Source organism: Caenorhabditis elegans, chromosome X, assembly GCF_000002985.6.
Source record: "Caenorhabditis elegans chromosome X".
Lineage (NCBI taxonomy): Eukaryota > Metazoa > Nematoda > Chromadorea > Rhabditida > Rhabditidae > Caenorhabditis > Caenorhabditis elegans.
Window position 1 is genome coordinate 7,888,508 of NC_003284.9, and position 17,521 is coordinate 7,906,028.

At 33.5% G+C, this 17,521-nt stretch overlaps 4 protein-coding genes and 3 non-coding genes across 8 annotated transcripts; 4 read left to right on the plus strand and 3 right to left on the minus strand.

The window, feature by feature from the left end:
- Nucleotides 1–703: 703 nt before the first annotated feature.
- Nucleotides 704–1,258, plus strand: nssp-81 (neuronal small secreted protein). The gene is made up of 2 exons (NM_076929.7): nt 704–934; nt 1,011–1,258. The coding sequence occupies exons 1-2, from the start codon at nt 730–732 to the stop codon at nt 1,112–1,114; spliced, it is 309 nt and encodes a 102-aa protein (NP_509330.2). The 5' UTR covers nt 704–729; the 3' UTR covers nt 1,115–1,258.
- On the minus strand, nt 1,212–3,889 carry C39D10.5 ('chromo' domain containing protein). Its single transcript, NM_076930.6, has 3 exons — nt 3,792–3,889; nt 2,851–3,324; nt 1,212–2,144 (listed from the first exon to the last, which is right to left on the minus strand). The coding sequence occupies exons 1-3, from the start codon at nt 3,882–3,884 to the stop codon at nt 2,130–2,132; spliced, it is 582 nt and encodes a 193-aa protein (NP_509331.1). The 5' UTR covers nt 3,885–3,889; the 3' UTR covers nt 1,212–2,129.
- A 3,824-nt stretch (nt 3,890–7,713) lies between these two features.
- Nucleotides 7,714–9,283, minus strand: latd-1 (Lysosomal-Associated Transmembrane Domain containing). The gene is made up of 6 exons (NM_076931.4): nt 9,110–9,283; nt 8,922–9,025; nt 8,790–8,880; nt 8,102–8,240; nt 7,981–8,054; nt 7,714–7,931 (listed from the first exon to the last, which is right to left on the minus strand). Exons 1-6 carry the CDS (start codon nt 9,239–9,241, stop codon nt 7,785–7,787), a joined length of 687 nt encoding a protein of 228 aa, NP_509332.2. The 5' UTR covers nt 9,242–9,283; the 3' UTR covers nt 7,714–7,784.
- A 500-nt stretch (nt 9,284–9,783) lies between these two features.
- C39D10.17 lies at nt 9,784–9,877 on the plus strand. The gene has a single exon (NR_071603.1). It is a non-coding gene; the product is annotated as an Unclassified non-coding RNA C39D10.17 (non-coding RNA).
- C39D10.t2 lies at nt 9,801–9,872 on the minus strand. The gene has a single exon. It is a non-coding gene; the product is annotated as a tRNA-Glu (tRNA).
- A 1,953-nt stretch (nt 9,878–11,830) lies between the features above and the next one.
- C39D10.15 lies at nt 11,831–11,905 on the plus strand. Its single transcript, NR_071604.1, has one exon. It is a non-coding gene; the product is annotated as an Unclassified non-coding RNA C39D10.15 (non-coding RNA).
- Nucleotides 11,906–14,768: 2,863 nt separating this feature from the next.
- On the plus strand, nt 14,769–17,267 carry C39D10.11 (SOCS box domain-containing protein). 2 transcript variants are annotated; one of them, NM_001351884.3, is made up of 7 exons: nt 14,769–14,902; nt 14,990–15,093; nt 15,268–15,400; nt 15,455–15,852; nt 16,330–16,500; nt 16,553–16,670; nt 16,714–17,267. In NM_001351884.3, exons 1-7 carry the CDS (start codon nt 14,816–14,818, stop codon nt 16,957–16,959), a joined length of 1,257 nt encoding a protein of 418 aa, NP_001338850.1. In that variant the 5' UTR covers nt 14,769–14,815; the 3' UTR covers nt 16,960–17,267. The 2 variants fall into 2 exon arrangements, with proteins under 2 accessions (NP_001338850.1, NP_001380216.1); NM_001392803.1 differs by having other exon boundaries at nt 14,769–15,093; nt 15,455–16,500; nt 16,714–16,968.
- Nucleotides 17,268–17,521: the final 254 nt, after the last annotated feature.

The window sequence follows — 17,521 nt, forward strand, 5'->3', positions numbered from 1 at the left end:
GCCCTTCCTTATCCCTTGTTTATCCTTTTCTAATATTGGGAAGAATGTGAAAAAAGTGTGTTTTAATTTTCGAAAGTTCAAAAGTTTCCAAAAAAAAAAAAGGTTCTTAAAGTCTAAATTAATTTGAAATCACAACTTATAAATCACAACTTATAAAGTGTCTCATATTTCAATGGAAATGTTAAATTTCTTAAAATAACTCGAACATGCGCCAACTCGACACCATTTATCTCTGGAATGAACAAAAACAATGTCGAGGCAGGTGTAACTTTTGTGACGAAATGAGGCGCAAGCCTTCCTTGCTTCGCCCCCTAGAATCCATCAATATGCGTCGGTTACCTTACTTCACCTGTTGCCAAATCCTTGATAAAGGCTCTCAAATTCATTCTTACACCATTCTTTCTTTAACTTTTTTCAGAATTTTTAAATATTTTTTTGTGTCTTATTTTTCGATTTTTTTCAACGTGTTTCATGGGTGGAGCAACGTAACTTTTTTTTATAATTTGGTGGTCGTGTAGGCCGTATCTTAGAAACAAAAACAATAAACTCCGCCCCTTCAGGACCTTCATATGAGTAGAAGTCATCTTGTAGTGAAGTGTTCACTTTTCCAATTTTATCTTGTTTCTTTTCCAATAACTCAATTTCGTTATTATTTTTAAAGATCCAAACAATTTTTAATTAATTTTATAGAAAAACTGTCAGATTTCAGGTAAAGCAAGCGACATTTCAATGTTCGGTCTCAAGGAAACAATTTTCTTCTCTTTGGCAGTTTTGTGCTTTGTTGAGGCGGCGAAACGGAATGCTCAATGCGACCTGGTTTGTCAGAGAAAAATGACAATCGAATGTTGCGAATGCATCGGGTGTCATCAGGGAATGCGATTTGGAAAACGATCACAGCCATTCAGCACTCCAGAACTTGAAGAAGCAGTTATCGGTTAGTAGTTTCAGCAAACTTTTTTTCAAAAAGTAAACATCTTTCCATTTGAGTTGTCTTTAAAAATTAATTGCAGCTGCCAATGAGTTGACTGGGATCGAACAAGCTATCGTCGAGCTGGAGCTCGAGCTTGCTGCCAGAGTCCCACCGCGTCGACTTCTCGAGAAGTACATTCACTGATTTCTTCTTTCCACTTCATGCCCTCCGCTCGCTTCTGAATAAATGCATCTCTAGTAATGAATTATCTGTTTTTTCCCTCAAAATCCGAAAATTGTGATAGCTCCCCTGGCATAGACTTTATTCAAATAAAAATTTGAATACGTTAACAGATGTAAAGTGGGTGGTAATATTTACATAATTATCTGCAAGAATGGGGATGCGTTGGAAGAGTGGACATGGAAATAAAAATATATCACATAAGACGGTGAGAATTGAGAATTAGTGTTTGTCAAAGTAAAGATTTTAGAAGAAATCAATCAATCTGGTCTGGTTGAATGTGTTTTAAACGTTTTGAATTTTGCACAGTGATGGACAGTTTAAAACTTAGGACAGGACAGGTTGTCTAATAATGCATTTAAAAAAAAAAGATTTCAAGAACGAGTTTACCAAAAAGTGATTTCACCTAAAAGTGCCGATGAAATAACTTTCAGTTTCTTTTTTTGCATGAAAATTGTTTCTATAAAAAATATTACGTGAAACTGCTAAAAACTGTCAAATAGCGAATGATTGTAGGCAAAGAATATTTACGATTATCCACTATTTCAAGACGTGTTAAGAGAAGAAAATTGATGAAACCTTTTGATATTTTTGGTAATACATTTTTAAAAGTTTTTTGACAGTGTTGTAAATAAATGGTTGCATAAAATGTAAAATAAATAAATATTGATTTTTCGATTTTTTTTTTTGGCGATTTTTATAATTTTTTAATTTTTTTTTTGATTTTCAATTATTTTCAGATAGAGATTATTGACTAGAATTTGGAAAAACAAAGATCAGGGGAGGAGAAGTTTTTGACAAAATATATAATGACACAGGAAAACAGTCCGGAAAATTAAAAACTAGAAGATTGAAGAATAATATAATTTGGAAATAAAAAATAGAGCACAAAATTAAAATAGTATTCCTCAAACTTAAAATTGTTTTTTTTACTGAATAATTAAGTAGTCGATAATCTTTCGAAGCTTGAATGTTCCAATTATTTAAGGTATGGCTGAAATACAGGTTTAATTTTTACATGTCATTGAATACTTTCTCCTTTTTCATTTGAGATATAATTCACAAAATCGCATACGACACCTGCTCATTCTTACACAATAAGCCTCTTATGTTCTCATGTGTAATCCCAGTTTAATCAGGTAATTGCCTTTTGCGCACGTAACACGAATACATTAATACTTGGCTTAAACGCGGTCGAATTTTATTCCGGATGTCATTTGTTCGGCAGCCAAAACCACCTAACACGTCTATTGCCATGGTTATAGCCTTTCGAATACAGCTGTCACGGGGCACAGTGCTCTATTCTCAGTTCACATTTTTCCAGAACTCAAAATAAAGCTAGTTGTTGTAGTGAGAAAAAAACAGCTGATTTTGAATTTTCCTCACTATTTTTATTGGAATTATTAAAAGTGTATGAGAATGGTGTAACGAACCGACAGGTTTCAAATTTTCACTATTGAAAGATTCAGAAACCTCAGAGTTGACTTGTGGTCTATAGTAGATTAATTTAATTTCAAATAGTTCTAAATAGCCTACACATTTTTAAGAGTAAAGTATGGTCAGCAGTTGAAACCATTTTTATGGTTCTAAATGACCAAATATCATAATACAATTTTTTTTGTCAAAAAAAGGTTAAAGCTGAGTTTGCGAGTAGCACATAAGAAATGTTTTCTGTAGTCAGATATCTTTTCAACTCTTACCCAGAACTCAGTGTTTCCACAGAGCTTGACACATTCCCTAGGAATTCCAATATTGTTGAACTCCTGGTTAACTGGAACCATGTATGGCAATCCGGGGTACTGGATCATCAGTCTTGGAGCAGACGCCGTTCCATTTGGGTAGGGTGTTGGCACACCGTACTTCTGAGCTAGTTGATGAGCCATTTGAAACATGCAGCAATGTTTGTCAGTTTCCGGAGAGCTTTCCTTGGTCTCGTTTCCATGGTTACTCTTTTTGTGCAGTTCATCCCACTTTTTTGGAGATGACGACTTTCTTTTTCTCGATCCAGTGAGCTGAGCTGATGGATCCGGTTGAGTGGAAGAAACCACTTCTGGTTGGGTAGAGTCTGGTTCCGGTACAGCTTGAGAAAGTGGAGTTCCATTAACGGCGTCTTGTGATGCTCCCAAAATTCCAGCCGCAACTGTGATGCCGGGAACATCACGAAATGCCAACTCCTAAAGAACAAGAAATTGTGTGTTGTAGATGTACCGCAAAACGGTTTTAATAGAACAGTTTGTGTAATAGTTATTCTTTAGTCTAAAAATACAATAGCATTCGCATTTCAATTAGTACTCTTACATATTTGATTAATCTGTAAAAAATTAAGTTTACATTAAAAATGAACAGATGTTCAAAAAAAAAGCCAAAATATCAACAAAAAACAGTTCAGGTTTTGGGAAAAAAACTACTTGCTATTATATGTAAATGTTTCAGAACCCGAAAAACTAATATGTTTAGCTCAATCAAATATTTCTTCACGTTTTGACATTAATGGGACTATTGGGACAGTTACAGAAAAGATAGGCTGTAAAAGTATTTCTCGAGAGATATTTTTGATGCGATACTAAAAAGGTGCAAAACTAATAACGACACTTTACTAATAGAGCAAATCCGGTAATTGTGTCGTACCCTGATAACTTACCATAAGTTCTGTGACGTATGGTGCCATGATATTTGGAACAAAATATCCCATTACCGCTTGTCCGCAAGGAATCTCAACTTCTTTCTCAGTCATTTCCTGAAAATAAATATTTAAATTATCAATGATGAGGTGTGCTTGAAAGAAAGAAACGTGATACAAATGAGTAAGATAACACACATAAACAATTGAAAATTATAGCCATGGTAGTTGAGGTGTACAACTAATTAGATCTTTCTGGCAGCCATGGAAACCAAGAAAATACTCTCAAATTATAATTTATTCACATTTGATGGACATTTACGCGTTCTCCGGTAACGTCTGTTGTGCACAGGGAAACCGTTAATTAATGAGATGAGCAGGTATGTGTCGGTGAAAATGGATTAGATGATGGTGGCAGCCTGCTGTTTTCTATTTCCTTGGTTTGTCATCTTGGTTTGGAGCAGGTTTGTGTAAATGGAAGATACAGATCATGTTGAAAGGTAGACAACGTTTGAGTGCTCTATTTTATGTTTTTTTTTTGAAAATTGTGAAGTCTTTTTTTTATAATAAAATTCGTATTTTTGGGCCATTTTGAATTCAATAATGCAAAATGTAACGATTCGAGAAACATTGTGAAGTATTACGTGAGTAAGATTTCTTTAGTTTAGAAAAAATGAAATGGATATTCTCATGATTAACTTCAAATATGTAACTTGAAAACGGCTATCCGTGTGAATAACTTTCAGTTGGTGAAAGAAAGCAAGGCACGAAGTTTCACGTGACGTCAGAAACTACAGTAATCTACCATGAATGATAATTCAAAGATATATTTCTGCACTTAATCAAAAATGTCTTGTCAATTTCTCTTTTTTATCTTCTCAAGGCTGGTTATCTGAAGATTCAGATAATCAGTGGATTACAAAAATTCGCATGGAACTTCAAAAAAACTATTTATTTATAGAATTCTTGAAGGTGATTTTGAACATTTTAAGATAATAAAAAATGAGTATAAAGTTCATGTTTTTTTTAAATTTTTATTTGAAAAAAAAAAACTAAAAAAAAAAAAAATGCCACAAAAACTGTTGATTGAGCTAGAATTAAATTTTTGCGTTAAATAACTTTGTTTTCTCGGTACTTATGGGTTTCGTTCCCCCCCCCCCCCCCCCCCAAAATGTTTTAATTTTCTAAATTTCAATTAACCACAACTTTGGAACAATTTGTAAAAACGATTTGTAGAAATTAATGTTTTCTTCTGTACTTTTGTTCACGTTTTTAATGTGAAAGGTGGAAAATGAAATTTTAGAAACAACAAAAACCACAAAAACGTTGACTTTTTGTAACGATTTGGAGAAATTAATGGCTTCATTTGTAGAAATGAATGCTAGTTCCGTACTTTTGTTCACGTTTCTAATTTGAAAAGTGGAAAATTTAATATTAGAAAATTAAAACATTTTGGGGGGGCCCGAAAGCCAAAAGTACCGTTTTTCTTATTCAAACTTTTGGTTGTTAAGAATTTTTTGAAATAAACAAACGAGCGTAACAAGCACTATGTAGTAGCTAGAAGGTTCCAACTGAAATCGAGATGCACATAATTAAATTTACATGATTGTAGACTTTAATTTTTCAGTCTTTGTTAATAATATTAAAGACATTCACTTGAAGTGTGTGTAAATAAATGGACTCATGAAAGGTTTCTAATAATAAAATGATTTGAAATGATGTTTTTTCATAAGTTTATAAAATGTCAAATGTTTAAAGTTAAACAACAGAGTTGATATATTTATGAAAAACAGTCGTCAGTTGGTTTTTTGACGACGTATACCGACATCGTAGATATTGTATAGTTTAGAACTACTTTATTAATAAATCGAAGTACAGTAGTCTGAGTCCTTACATTTTATTTTTGGAAAGAAACTAAACAAAACTGAAACATTGAGATTCACAGAATTTCTAATGAACCTCACTAATAATATCAGCCGCTATCAGACTGGAAACACAACTGATGCGTTCATAGCATCCACCCAATTAGTGGGTGTGTTGCCAAAAATGTTTATTTGAGCAGAAGCTGAAGAACTGAAGAGATCAGAGTAAAGGAAGACCTGGTTTTAAAATTTTACGACAGAGGATTAAATTCAAATTTTGAAGCCACACCATTTTTATGGTTTCAAAGGATAAAAACTGAAGAAAAAAATATAAATAAGATTGGCAGCAATCAACAACATCAAGAAAAGGAGAAAAAATGTTGATTGGCCAAATTTTTTTAGGATGGATTATACTGTGATTGGAGTCTTTCCTCTCCGGATATTATTATTTTTTGTTTTCCATTCGAACTAGTTATCATCTGACTAACAATTCTGATGGTCAGACGTTTGTTACGTCAACAATAAGATAAAGGGTTAACATATGGATATGACGGAAACAATGTCAATTCAAAAAATTTTGTAGCCTTATGATCAAAAGCCCTATGCGTTTTCAGTCTATCGGAGTGAAATAAAATATGTGATTGCATTTTTTGTGGGGACTTTATAATTCTTTTTATCCTTTAATTCGGATTATCAAGAAGAATTTCACAAAATCCTGGAAGCCCGATTTCAAAATGCGTATCAAACAGACTTAGCCTCCTTGCATTGAATGAATATCAGGAGTTTGAATGATACCAAACGCAATTGTCCAACAAATAATTCTCTGAGTACCATTATCACACATATCAATAGGTATTTGACATTCAATTGATACTTTTCATTTTGAATAGACATATTCATGTTCATCTATTCAACAGAGATTTGGATGGACTCAATAAGCACAAAAGAGGTCAAAGAGGAGTAGTCACTAGATATAATCACAACTTTTGAAAATAATATAATCCTTATAGGCCCAAATAGAAAATCATATCCACTAAGAAAAAATCATATCCACTAAGAAAAAATCATATCCACTAAGAAAAACATTCAAAACATTTCTTATTATGGCTTTTTTTGAGGAAAACTTCATATTTTAAGGTTTTATCGTTCCTGCTCGTTCAACGTTACCAGCCCTCGTTCCTGCTCGTTCCACGTTACCAGCCCTCGTTCCTGCTCGTTCCACGTTACCAGCCCATTGGCACATCTACGGATCCAATCGTGCACAGAGCCAAACGCTATCGCAGCGTCAATTCCTCTATAATCGAGTTATTCCGCTCCACTCCATTTATTTCATGCCCACAAACTTCCCAACTACCGTAACCCTGTCAATGTATTTTTCGTCTGCCGAAAAATAGAGTGGCAGACGAAAAATATATTGGCAGACGACAAAATAGATTGACAGACGAAAAATATATTGGCAGACGAAAAATAGATTGACAGACGAAAAATAGATTGACAGACGAAACATATATTGGCAGACGAAAAATATAATTGCGTGGCGTGTACGCACAAATTCTAAAATTTAGGCTTCACCTTTTTTTTTGGAAAATATCGGAGACAAGGACCAAATCGGGACCCCAACAAATAGCAGCCGCCGACATTTCACTGGTTCTTATAAGTTTAATTTGCTGCGGGCGTGGCGAGCTGACCCGTCTGCAGTGAGAATTTTGTTGATATTTGTTGACAGTTTCATTATCATCACAAGTTTTTTCATTTAAAAACGCTTCAATATTCATCTGGTAGAAAAAAGCATAATCCGATGAATACTTGAATAAGTCTGAAAATTTTGAACATTTCAGCGGAAATAGAAATAGTCTTCTAAAACACACATTTTCACTGATTGTTTTGAAATCCTTCTGAAAAATGTCGAAAAATTAGAAAAAAACAGTTTCTGAATATCCATAAGATGTGATCGGAATTATATAATTGATTGGAATATCTTTCCTACCTGACTAAAAAGATCTTAGCTACAGAACTTATATCTTCTCAGCGCGAGAAAATTAAAGCAAACTTAAAATTATCAATGGATATGCAAAAAAACCATTCCCAAATAACTTTATTCGATCGCAAATTTTATGTATCCAAATTATAGCACATTACAGTTTAAATCAAATTATGCTACAGAGACTTGTGCCTCCGGATATGTTGGTGGTGGTGTTGGAGTGGCTTCCGATCCAAAGGCACTATTTGAATAAGATTCAAAGTGGAAGGAAAATGAGTTCTCGCGGTCTTTCAGGAAGTTGTGGAAAGAATAGATCACCTAAAAAATGGGAAAAAAAAGTATATATCATACTGTAAGTGGTGCATACCTCAGCAAAATACGCTTGAATCAACCCTCCCAAGCAAAGGAACAGTATGAAAAGAACTGTGAAAAGTGCCAAATCTAAATGGAAACTTATATAGTTAAAACGATAGAAAAGACGAAACTACCAGCATCAAGTTTCTCCTGTACACTTGCTGTATCGACATTTCCAACGTTTCTAGCTAAATCAATTACCATACTCGCACCGACTGCAATTGAGATGAGGAAAATGAACAGAACTATTATAGAAATTGCAATGGATATGACCTGAAACAAAACAAGAGAGTTAGGTACTTTCAGTGACTGAAAAATACTTATTGTTTTTTTCAAGTGAGTAATAAAATCGAAAATTTTCCGTCCAAAAAATTTCAATAATCAATTTACTATATACATATAAAGCGCGTGTCGTTCCGTCACTATGTAGTTTGATCTCTGATCATTTTGGGAAACCTTATGCTAAATCCGCAGCAGATATCGATCGAGGTCCGCGATAGACACCGTATATCTAATGTGTTTTCTCAAAAAAGTCGGGGGCCGCGCCGTAGGTGCGTTCCACGGCTGGTTTAATATAATTTAGCAAAATACCTTTTGTATATTCAGGAATAATATAGAACAACATTTATTTCCTCTATTAGTCTTGCAGGCTCCAATAGTCGGGCACACCTATTGCTTTGCACACTATGTCTGTAAGTATTGCCCCGCCGTGTTAACAGATCAACCTTACTTTACAAGCATTTTCTAAAACCATGCTCATTTGAAAATAAATCTTTCATGCTAGTTTAATCAATAAAATATTGCCCTAAATTTGTTGCTTACCTGGAAAAATAGATATGGATATAAATAAAGTCGCTTTTCCTTCCACACGCCAAAGAGCAGACTTCCAAATATGACAATTGAAAATGCAGTGCTAAAACGACGAGTATATTTCATTCAACAGACTTATCATACCTCATACAAGTATATACAAAGACTGTGGAGCTTCTGGTAAAACTGAAGATGATATTAACAGCGGTCAATATGTTCACTAGAATTGCAACAATTCTTGCTCCTTTCTGAAAAGTATAAAATGAGAAAAAAAACATAGTTTAAGTTTCATTCAAGAATTTTTAATTTTCGTTCTAATAGAACTTTATTACCTTAATATGTAGTTGCCCGCAAAGACATTTATATTTTTTATCATTCTGATCGAATGGAACTCGGTTAGCAGTAGCGGCCATATGGAAGTCAGGATAAAAGTCATCGAAATATTCGTCGCTCACTCCTCGCATTGGGCTGGCACAAACAAAGGGGCAATGCTCCGTATTTGATCAACTGCGTTTGCATATTCGCCGTGTCACCAGTACTGGTGCCTAAAAAAAGATTCACACAGTATATGGGACGAGATTCGTGGAAAATGATGATCGATTTATTTTTTAATAAAAGAAAAGAAACATACATCAGCCTTGTTTGCAGATATATTTCGCAAGAGTGGATATCCGTTGAAAACAAAAGTGCTTTATATGGTTTTTTTGTAGGGAAACTATTTGGATTGAAAATTGTGGCGTAAAAACAAATGAACATTTTGGGATATTTAAAAAAAAAATTTTATGGACATTCACCTCTAATATTTCAGTTTCTATCAGTTTTTCAGCTCGAATAGTGTTAGACCCTGTCATACTTTTGTTTTCACGAAATGTTCCATTATAACATTATTCAACAAATTGGAAAACTCTTACGGACTCGATGAAACAAGTCAGGATGGTTAGAGGATATGAAGGTACAACTAGGATAATTCTCACAGATTGTCATTTTCAGAAACAATGAAGATCACACAATCAAAAAAGTTTATTCCGTTGCGGGGAATCGAACCCCGGCCTTATGGGTGAGAGCCATAAATCCTAACCACTAGACCACAACGGAGATGGGAAAGTTATATCAAAGTGTCGTTCTCCAAGAAGCAGACGTTGATTACATTTTTTCCTTGTACTTCAGGCCAGCTTTGTGATAAAAAAGTCGTCATTAAAAACTAATTTTCCGTGTTCTTGTTCTGTAATTAAACGCAGGCTGCTACCTTCGTTGTGTTTTATTAATCTTCCCTATACTGTTACCCATACGACCCGAGTTCTACACATTTTTGTTTGAACCCAATACGTTCAAAGTTAACAAGAACTAACAATAAGTATAGTTTTTTGTTTAAGTAATCTTATGAACATTGAATTATTTCTCGTTACATTTGTTCTTTCTCTGCTCGCAACAAAAAAGTTCGGGAACAAAAAGCGTCATGAAAGTGTAATTAGCCTTAATTGCTGTTACTCATCCTTTTTTCTTCGAGACTTGAGCATTTTTGCGTGCTTAAGAAAGACGGCTAATGCTTCCTTTCTTCTATTTAGAATACTTTTTTCCTTGGCGGTGTCGTTGACGCACACACCCGAAGAATTGTTTGCCAATGTGGGCTCACAAATTCCGAGTATAAAAAAATGTTTCTAAAAACACTCAATAAAATATTATTTTATTTGTTTTTTTTTGGAATTCGTCTTTCACACAAACATTTGTTTTTTCAAAAAAAAAAAATTATTTTTGAGTCCCATTTTTTATGTCACTTATTTAAAAGCTGATATTTAACTCACCATTTACATTATAAATCTGGACAACCTCAAAGTGTCAAATAGTATTCAATCATCTGTCCATTTGACGATTAATCTCTTTACTCCCCAAAATTATGGAGTTCAAAACTGCCAATTTGTTGACACGTTATACATATGTTTAAGAAAATGCACTTGATACCACAAGCAAGTGCAAATTTTCGAAGTGTTCCCGCATTCAAAATGTCTCTTGAACTCGAGAGAAGACAGAAAATGCAGATACTACACGTTGGTTGGTTTTTTAGTCTACTCCTACGCACACAGTTCACTTTCATCTGAAAAAAAGATATCAAATTGCTATCTTCCAGAGATTCAATGAATGTCTGCTCTCTCAAGTTAAAAAGTCTTTAATTCATTGAGCACGTCAAGCGATTCGCTTCGTCTAACACTCTATAAAAATTTATTTCATTTGAAGAGTTTCTTCCGTCTAAAATAATAGCGCATATAGTTAGGTAAAGAGTAAAAATCAAGTATGATAAATTATTCATAATAACCCCCGTTGACAGCATACTATTCAATGCAGACTCCACTTTTTTAGTTTTCTAGAATGTCTGATATATACTGAGTTATTTTGTTTCGTTGAAAAACAATTTTAGGAAAAAAGCTAAATAAATGTCAATTTATTCAAAAGAAATCAAAAAGTTATGAATTATTTGTTTTCTCTCAAAATTTAATTCATTATTCAACCTTTTCGAGGTTGTAAAGTTTATAAAAAAGAATTAAAATATAAAATTCAACTACGCAGCTGGACATAGAATAAGGTTTTCTTGAAAAACTTATTCGAATGTTTTAGCACACTGGTTGAAAATACAGAGGCTCCCTATGATTTTCCAGTCATTTTAAATTTCGGAAAAACAAATTTTTGGTAAAATATTGAAATTATCTTTTAGAAGCATTCGTTAAAGGTATTCTACTTTGTTTCGTACTTACTAGGGGCAATCATTCTAGAAGTTTTTTGGATTTTTTTCTTTGAAAAAAAGTCTGAAAATTTTATTCCATTCTATCATCAAAAATAATTCAGGGTTTTACCAGAAATATAAAAGGTTCCAAAAATGTTCAAGAATGTTAACTTACCCAAAGCGCTAAAAATCATATAAAATCCGTTAAAAAATCATAATTTTGAGAGGATATTACTCAAACATTTGAGAGCTTTGCAATTCCAAAGATTTTCGTTTTCCGCAAGGCCTCCAAACGCATGCTGTCTATCTCTCCTTTGCCTTGTCAATCTTTTCTTATTCATTTTCTTAGTACTCTTACAATAATCCCTCCCCACACATGTTCGTCACACTTGACGGCTTTCTTTAAAGATTAACGCTTCATCCACCTTGTAGTCATTATAATTAAAGTAGTCAGTTTCCTATCGAAAATGTAAAAGTTTCCAGCCAATAAGTTTGCGTGAAATTTCGTCTATGTCCCCCTTACGTGTTATATCTTTATTTGCACATGCATGTATCTTGCCATTTTCATGTTTTCTTGACATTGAAATCCTATTAAGCTTTTTCCCGTTCTTTGCTTTTTGTGTGCGTTTTTTCTTCTTAAAATCTCAAAATTAGAAAGGCGTCATTCTACTTATTTAATTTTTATTATTAAACAAAAATTATCACTAATTACACAAACTCAACAGGTCCAATTCAACATTTTTTCAATGATTTTTTTTCGTTTTTTTTTCCCCGTTAGATCCCTTATATATGTTAGACTTCCATTAAAAGTAGTAAAATCTTAGAAAAGAACAAAATGAGAAGAAAACTCACTAGAGTGAAGCGTAATGGAAGTGCTCATTTCTGTTTTATGACGCAAATAGTAAGACGAAAAAATAAGAATGACCGGCTTGGCTATTTTTAGTTGTGGTTTCTTTTTCCAATCACGGTTCACTGTGTTGCAAAATTTTTCATTGCAGTTCAATTGGTTTTTTAGTGTTAGAAGTATCTATTAAACACTTTGACTACATGCAAAGAAATTGATGTTTAAAAAAGTTCTATACATAAATTCTTATTCTAGACGAGATTCATCGGTTATACCCGGTACCTTGTGTGGAATTGTTTTGTTGAATGGTTCAGATAACTGAAATGGAGTTGTACGTTTTTTTTTCTAAATCTACGCAGAATCTACTTAAAATTGTCCAAAATCACCAACAACAATAACAAATAAGGAAAGTTTTTGAGTTCTAAATATGTGGAGTAGCGCTTGTGGATAAGATATGATTGCAATTCGTTTATCAGTTTTTCACTCCTGGATTTTTTTCATCCCTTTATAATTAATAGGCCTGTTAAGTTTGAATTTCACTAATTGATAACCAAAAAAAAAGTAATTAGGAAAGAACTGAACTAATTGAATAACTTTTAAACGCATTTCGGTAGAGTTAAAGAATACTATTTGAATATTCTATCAAGTATCTAGTTTTTTTTAAAATTTAATATAGCTAATGTATTTTTGATTGTATTATATACGCTGTACAAAATGTGATTTCTGAATCATTTCACACTGTCACACGTTACATTTGCAACATTTGAAAGTTTTATACGACCTCCCATTTCTCAAAGAGCCCATTCTTTCTTCTCAGCTTTTCTTCCCTGACATCATGATTGCCCTCTTCCTTTTGCTTCCTTTTCTTCCAAAACTGCAAACATGCAAGGAATAAAAGATGAATTGGAGAACTATGATGATCTGAAGATTCTATTTTTCATTAAATTCAGATTTAAAGAAATTAGAAAAAACTTTCCGAAGCCATAAACCAGCAGTGCCATTTTCAGTTTTAAATTTTTCGTTGTCTACTTTCCTCCGACTAGTTTCATTTTTCACGTCCCTCAAATCCACTTTTCTTCTGTTTTCCCATGGGCCAAGAGTTTTGCTTTTAACTCCGCGTTTTCGTTATTTTTTTCAGCTGCATTCTGCTATTGTGCGTCTGTTCCCCGTTGAAAAACTGATAACGATATGTGCGTGTGTCTGTTTGTTGGCTCGAGCTGGCGTGATATGATAAAAGTCTTATGCCCGTACAAATATTTTATAGTCAACCATTTTTCCTCCCCTTTTCCGGTATTCGTTCGTGTCATAATACTAAGAACTATGAATTTGCTCCTAACGTTTTTAGAAAGCTCCTACGCCTTTATTCTGCATAATATTACCAGGAAGTTGTTCTAAAAAGTTTAAATTTCTCTTGTTTTCCAACAATGCTGAATATGATGAGATTTTTTTCCATTCTGTGACCGTGTAAAATCATAACTGTAACAAAAAATGCCTTTGATATTCAAATCTAGTGGCTTTTGCGACATTTTTTCCCGAAAAACATGCAGTGCAATTTTCATAAAAGCTAAAGCTGACAATTTAATTTTGTACACGCTCTGTTAATAATTTTAACTAAAAAAACAAAGTTTACAGTATCTCCTTTATTACAAGCATTTTTTTTAATAGTTTGATGTTGGCTGTACAATTTTATTTAATTCATACTTTCCAACCAGTTCATTCGCTTTATTTTTAATTTATTTTTCCGTGAAAAATGCCTAAAATTTACAAAAAGTGCGCCTGATTTGGCCTCGCAAAGAAGGAAGTGAGTTTACTCGCTTTCTTAAACGAGACATGTTTTTCAAACTTATAATTAACTTAGTCTGGCGTAAAGCTTAAAGCTCAACTTCTATTGTTTGAAACACCGATCTAAATGTCTTTCAATGCAATTTTTGTCTACAAGGTTTTGGATTTGTCCTAAAAGTGGTTTTTACCACACTTTGGGCACTTTTTAATAAAAATAAAATGTTCTTATTCTTCATGCGGCGATAACAAAAACTAAATTTGCTTGGCACTTTTGATGTTTCGTGTGACGCAGTGTCGTGCTCTCAATATCCAAATTAAAACATTAAGCTAATGAAAAACATTAGAAGGTTATGAGTTTTTTTTTCTGGGATTTGTTAGAAAACGTCATTTCCGCCTACATACTTTACGGGGTTCAAGACAAGAATTACGACTATTTTTGGTTTGGATTAGATGTGTTCCATTAAATGCTGATCCTAAAAAATCGTGCAAAAAGTTTTTGCTCATGTACTTCCAAGACGTTTTGTTTTTAATTATTGATGTATACTTCTCTATAAAACATTTCTTTGAACAGTTTTTTTTTTTTTTTCTTCTCTTCCATTTCTGATTTTTATTTGTTATTGTTTTCTGCACATTTTCGTACTCAAATACATTTCAGATTGGGTGCTCAGTGAGCCCGTCTCACTTGGCTTATCAACTATGTTTTCGCTGCCATGTGAGGGGCCTTTTGGTTGTTTTGATTATCATGGAGCAAAACTGTTGTGCATTGACGAAGCGAAGAATTTGGTAAGAGCGACACAAAGTATTTGCAGATGCTAAAAAACGAGTTACTTCTAAAAATAATTTAAAAAAAATTTAGTTCCTGAATTACAGGTTTTGATCTCACAAACAGATGGCACCGATGTGGAAAAATATACATTACCGAGCAGTTTGAGTAAAGATTCCTACGTATGGGTCAAGACGTGTTTCATTAATGGGTAAGTCGTCGAAATGTTATATTTTTGAAATTAGGCAACAAAGAAGCATTACGAACAAGAAAAAGGGTAGTCAGAAACTTTTCCAGACCATTCGATTTCCGTAAATCTGCTCCAAAAAGGGAGTTTTACAGATAATTGTAAAGGATTAAGAACCTAGTTATATTATATTTTTAGGCGTTTCCTTCTTGGCCTACTCAAATCTCACGAGGACAATTCATTTCACTTGATGACAATCAGCCTCAATCACGATCAAACATGCACTGTTATTAAGCATGTACCGACCAAAATAATCAGTCATGGATTACGAGTAAGACCATTGATTGTCTCCCATTATTCACCTGCTTCAATTAATTTTTTTCAGGTTGAAGCCCACCGTAGTATGAGCCAAATTGTGTTCAGCATTTGTAACACGAAAGTTTTGGTTAAGAGACCAATTTTGAGAGCTAGCGATAGACAAAGTTTTATGAGGCAATTGCGGCAAGAAGCCGAGAAAACAAACGGGATAAATGGAGACGTGGAAAAAATTGTTGAGGAAGTGATTGTTGAAGAGAAGATTCAAGAAATAACAACAACAACAGTGCCACTTGATGATGAGAAGAAAATGATTGAGAGTGTTTTACTACTGGTTAAAGTTGAGATGGACGGGGATATTATTCCGACAATATTGTCGACGGGAAGAAGAAGATATGGGATTAAAATTCATAGAACAAGAAGTATTCGCGAGTTCAGAAGAACTATTAGCACAAAATTCATGACAAGGTACGTTCTTTGGTAATTCTAGTTGTACGATCCGTGACTGGTACTTTGTAATTGTTGATACCTAAAATATACAACTAAAAAAGATGATCTCAAATATGACAAAATTACCTTTTTTGCAATGTTTTACTTAATTAAAAAATATACCACGTCTTAAATCGTTTGGGGAGGAATTGTTTGAAACCGCACATAATTTTTGAAATCGGCAAAAAAATATTTGTTTATTCTTCAGTTGTTCGTATTTAAAAACTGTAGAAGTTTAAATTTGCAGCAGTTCCTGAAATAATTGAAAAGGTTCACAATTTAGAACATTTGGCAATTTAAACCAAACTTTGAGTGTAGTTTTTAAAACATCTATATTTTTGGTGTGTTCAATTAGATCAATTAGATTAAATAGATACGGTCATTGAAAATTTTAATAAATGCATTTGAATTTGATGGACACTGAACAATCATCAGTAAACTAATAAATTATTTCAGATGGAAATGCGTCGTACCGATTCAAAACTCATGTGAGCCATTTCTCTGGGGTAATAACGCTTGTATCATATCCCGTGACAACCCAACATGTTTCTACCTTGCACACACTATTCTCAATCCAAAAAGTGGCTTTATCGCATCTCTCCTACACAAATTGAGCCATCGGTTTAGGTAACCATCATTGCTAGTTCATTTTGTGTACTAGAAATTGTTATATTTTAAGAGCACACACTCCTGTGACAGAACCAATTCAAAGTTCAATACGAGGTCAAGGTCCACCGCCGGATTTGATATGGAGCAACATTGACATTCTCTCCGGGATGCCAACATTTCTCACAATGGTTTGTATGGAGGGATAACTGATTGAAAAAATTTTTTCTTCAGAGTGTGCAAACATTGAAAATGGTCAAATGGCAAGTATTCAGAGATGTTTACGGTCACTTCAACTGGAGAAAAACTGAATTAGACATTGAGGGGCCAGAAGGAACTTGCCGTATTCTCTTCAAATGCAACTCCGAAAACAATAATTCTTCCGACTTTACAATAAGATTTCAACTCCAAAAGTCCGATGGAAAATCACACTTCTATCATTTTTCAATCCCGCGGATTGTTGTGCAAATCTCTTCATAAAATATAGTTCTTGAACATTTTGTTGTAATTGAAAACAATTATTTTTCAAAAAGTTTTGTCCGGTGTGACCGGTATGCATCTCATTTATTCGGTTCGTAAACTTTGAAACCTTTGTTAGACGAGTCATTTTTGAAACTATTAAGAGGACAATTAATTTAATAAGCATGGTATTAATTGTTCTAATTTCTAACATATGTATTTTTAAAAATTATTTATTAATTTTACTAGCTGTTCATGGATAAACAATAACTTATTTGTTTTTAAAAAAAAAACAATTTTTTTTTAATAATGAATTTGAAGTTATTTTAGGCCCATCTTTCGATGAGTCATCCAAAATTTGTGTACCGGGGAGCAGTGACATACTTGGATAAGTATATACATCTAAACAGGTATGTATATGGTACACGGAGTGCAATGGTCACTGAAATGTCGCTCCTACATGAACTACGACTACTATATGAATCGTAAAACGATTCGGCGGCTTATCAACCGCCTTCAAAAATGTGATTCTAGGAGCGCGGATTTACGGGAAATGTGCAGCCGACGAATTCTGTGCTGGCGT

Bases quoted from the DNA above. Each gene is read 5' to 3' on its own strand.
- nssp-81 (NM_076929.7), top strand. From the start codon at position 730: ATGTTCGGTCTCAAGGAAACAATTTTCTTCTCTTTGGCAGTTTTGTGC. The intron at 935-1,010 runs GTTAGTAGTTTC...AATTAATTGCAG, and splicing joins ACTTGAAGAAGCAGTTATCG to CTGCCAATGAGTTGACTGGG.
- C39D10.5 (NM_076930.6), bottom strand. From the start codon at position 3,884: ATGACTGAGAAAGAAGTTGAGATTCCTTGCGGACAAGCGGTAATGGGA. The intron at 3,325-3,791 runs GTAAGTTATCAG...CTTGTTCTTTAG, and splicing joins CATACGTCACAGAACTTATG to GAGTTGGCATTTCGTGATGT.
- latd-1 (NM_076931.4), bottom strand. From the start codon at position 9,241: ATGCGAGGAGTGAGCGACGAATATTTCGATGACTTTTATCCTGACTTC. The intron at 9,026-9,109 runs GTAATAAAGTTC...TATACTTTTCAG, and splicing joins GCGGGCAACTACATATTAAG to AAAGGAGCAAGAATTGTTGC. The intron at 7,932-7,980 runs GTATGCACCACT...CCCATTTTTTAG, and splicing joins TTCAAGCGTATTTTGCTGAG to GTGATCTATTCTTTCCACAA.
- C39D10.11 (NM_001351884.3), top strand. From the start codon at position 14,816: ATGTTTTCGCTGCCATGTGAGGGGCCTTTTGGTTGTTTTGATTATCAT. The intron at 15,853-16,329 runs GTACGTTCTTTG...AAATTATTTCAG, and splicing joins AGCACAAAATTCATGACAAG to ATGGAAATGCGTCGTACCGA. The intron at 16,501-16,552 runs GTAACCATCATT...TTATATTTTAAG, and splicing joins AAATTGAGCCATCGGTTTAG to AGCACACACTCCTGTGACAG.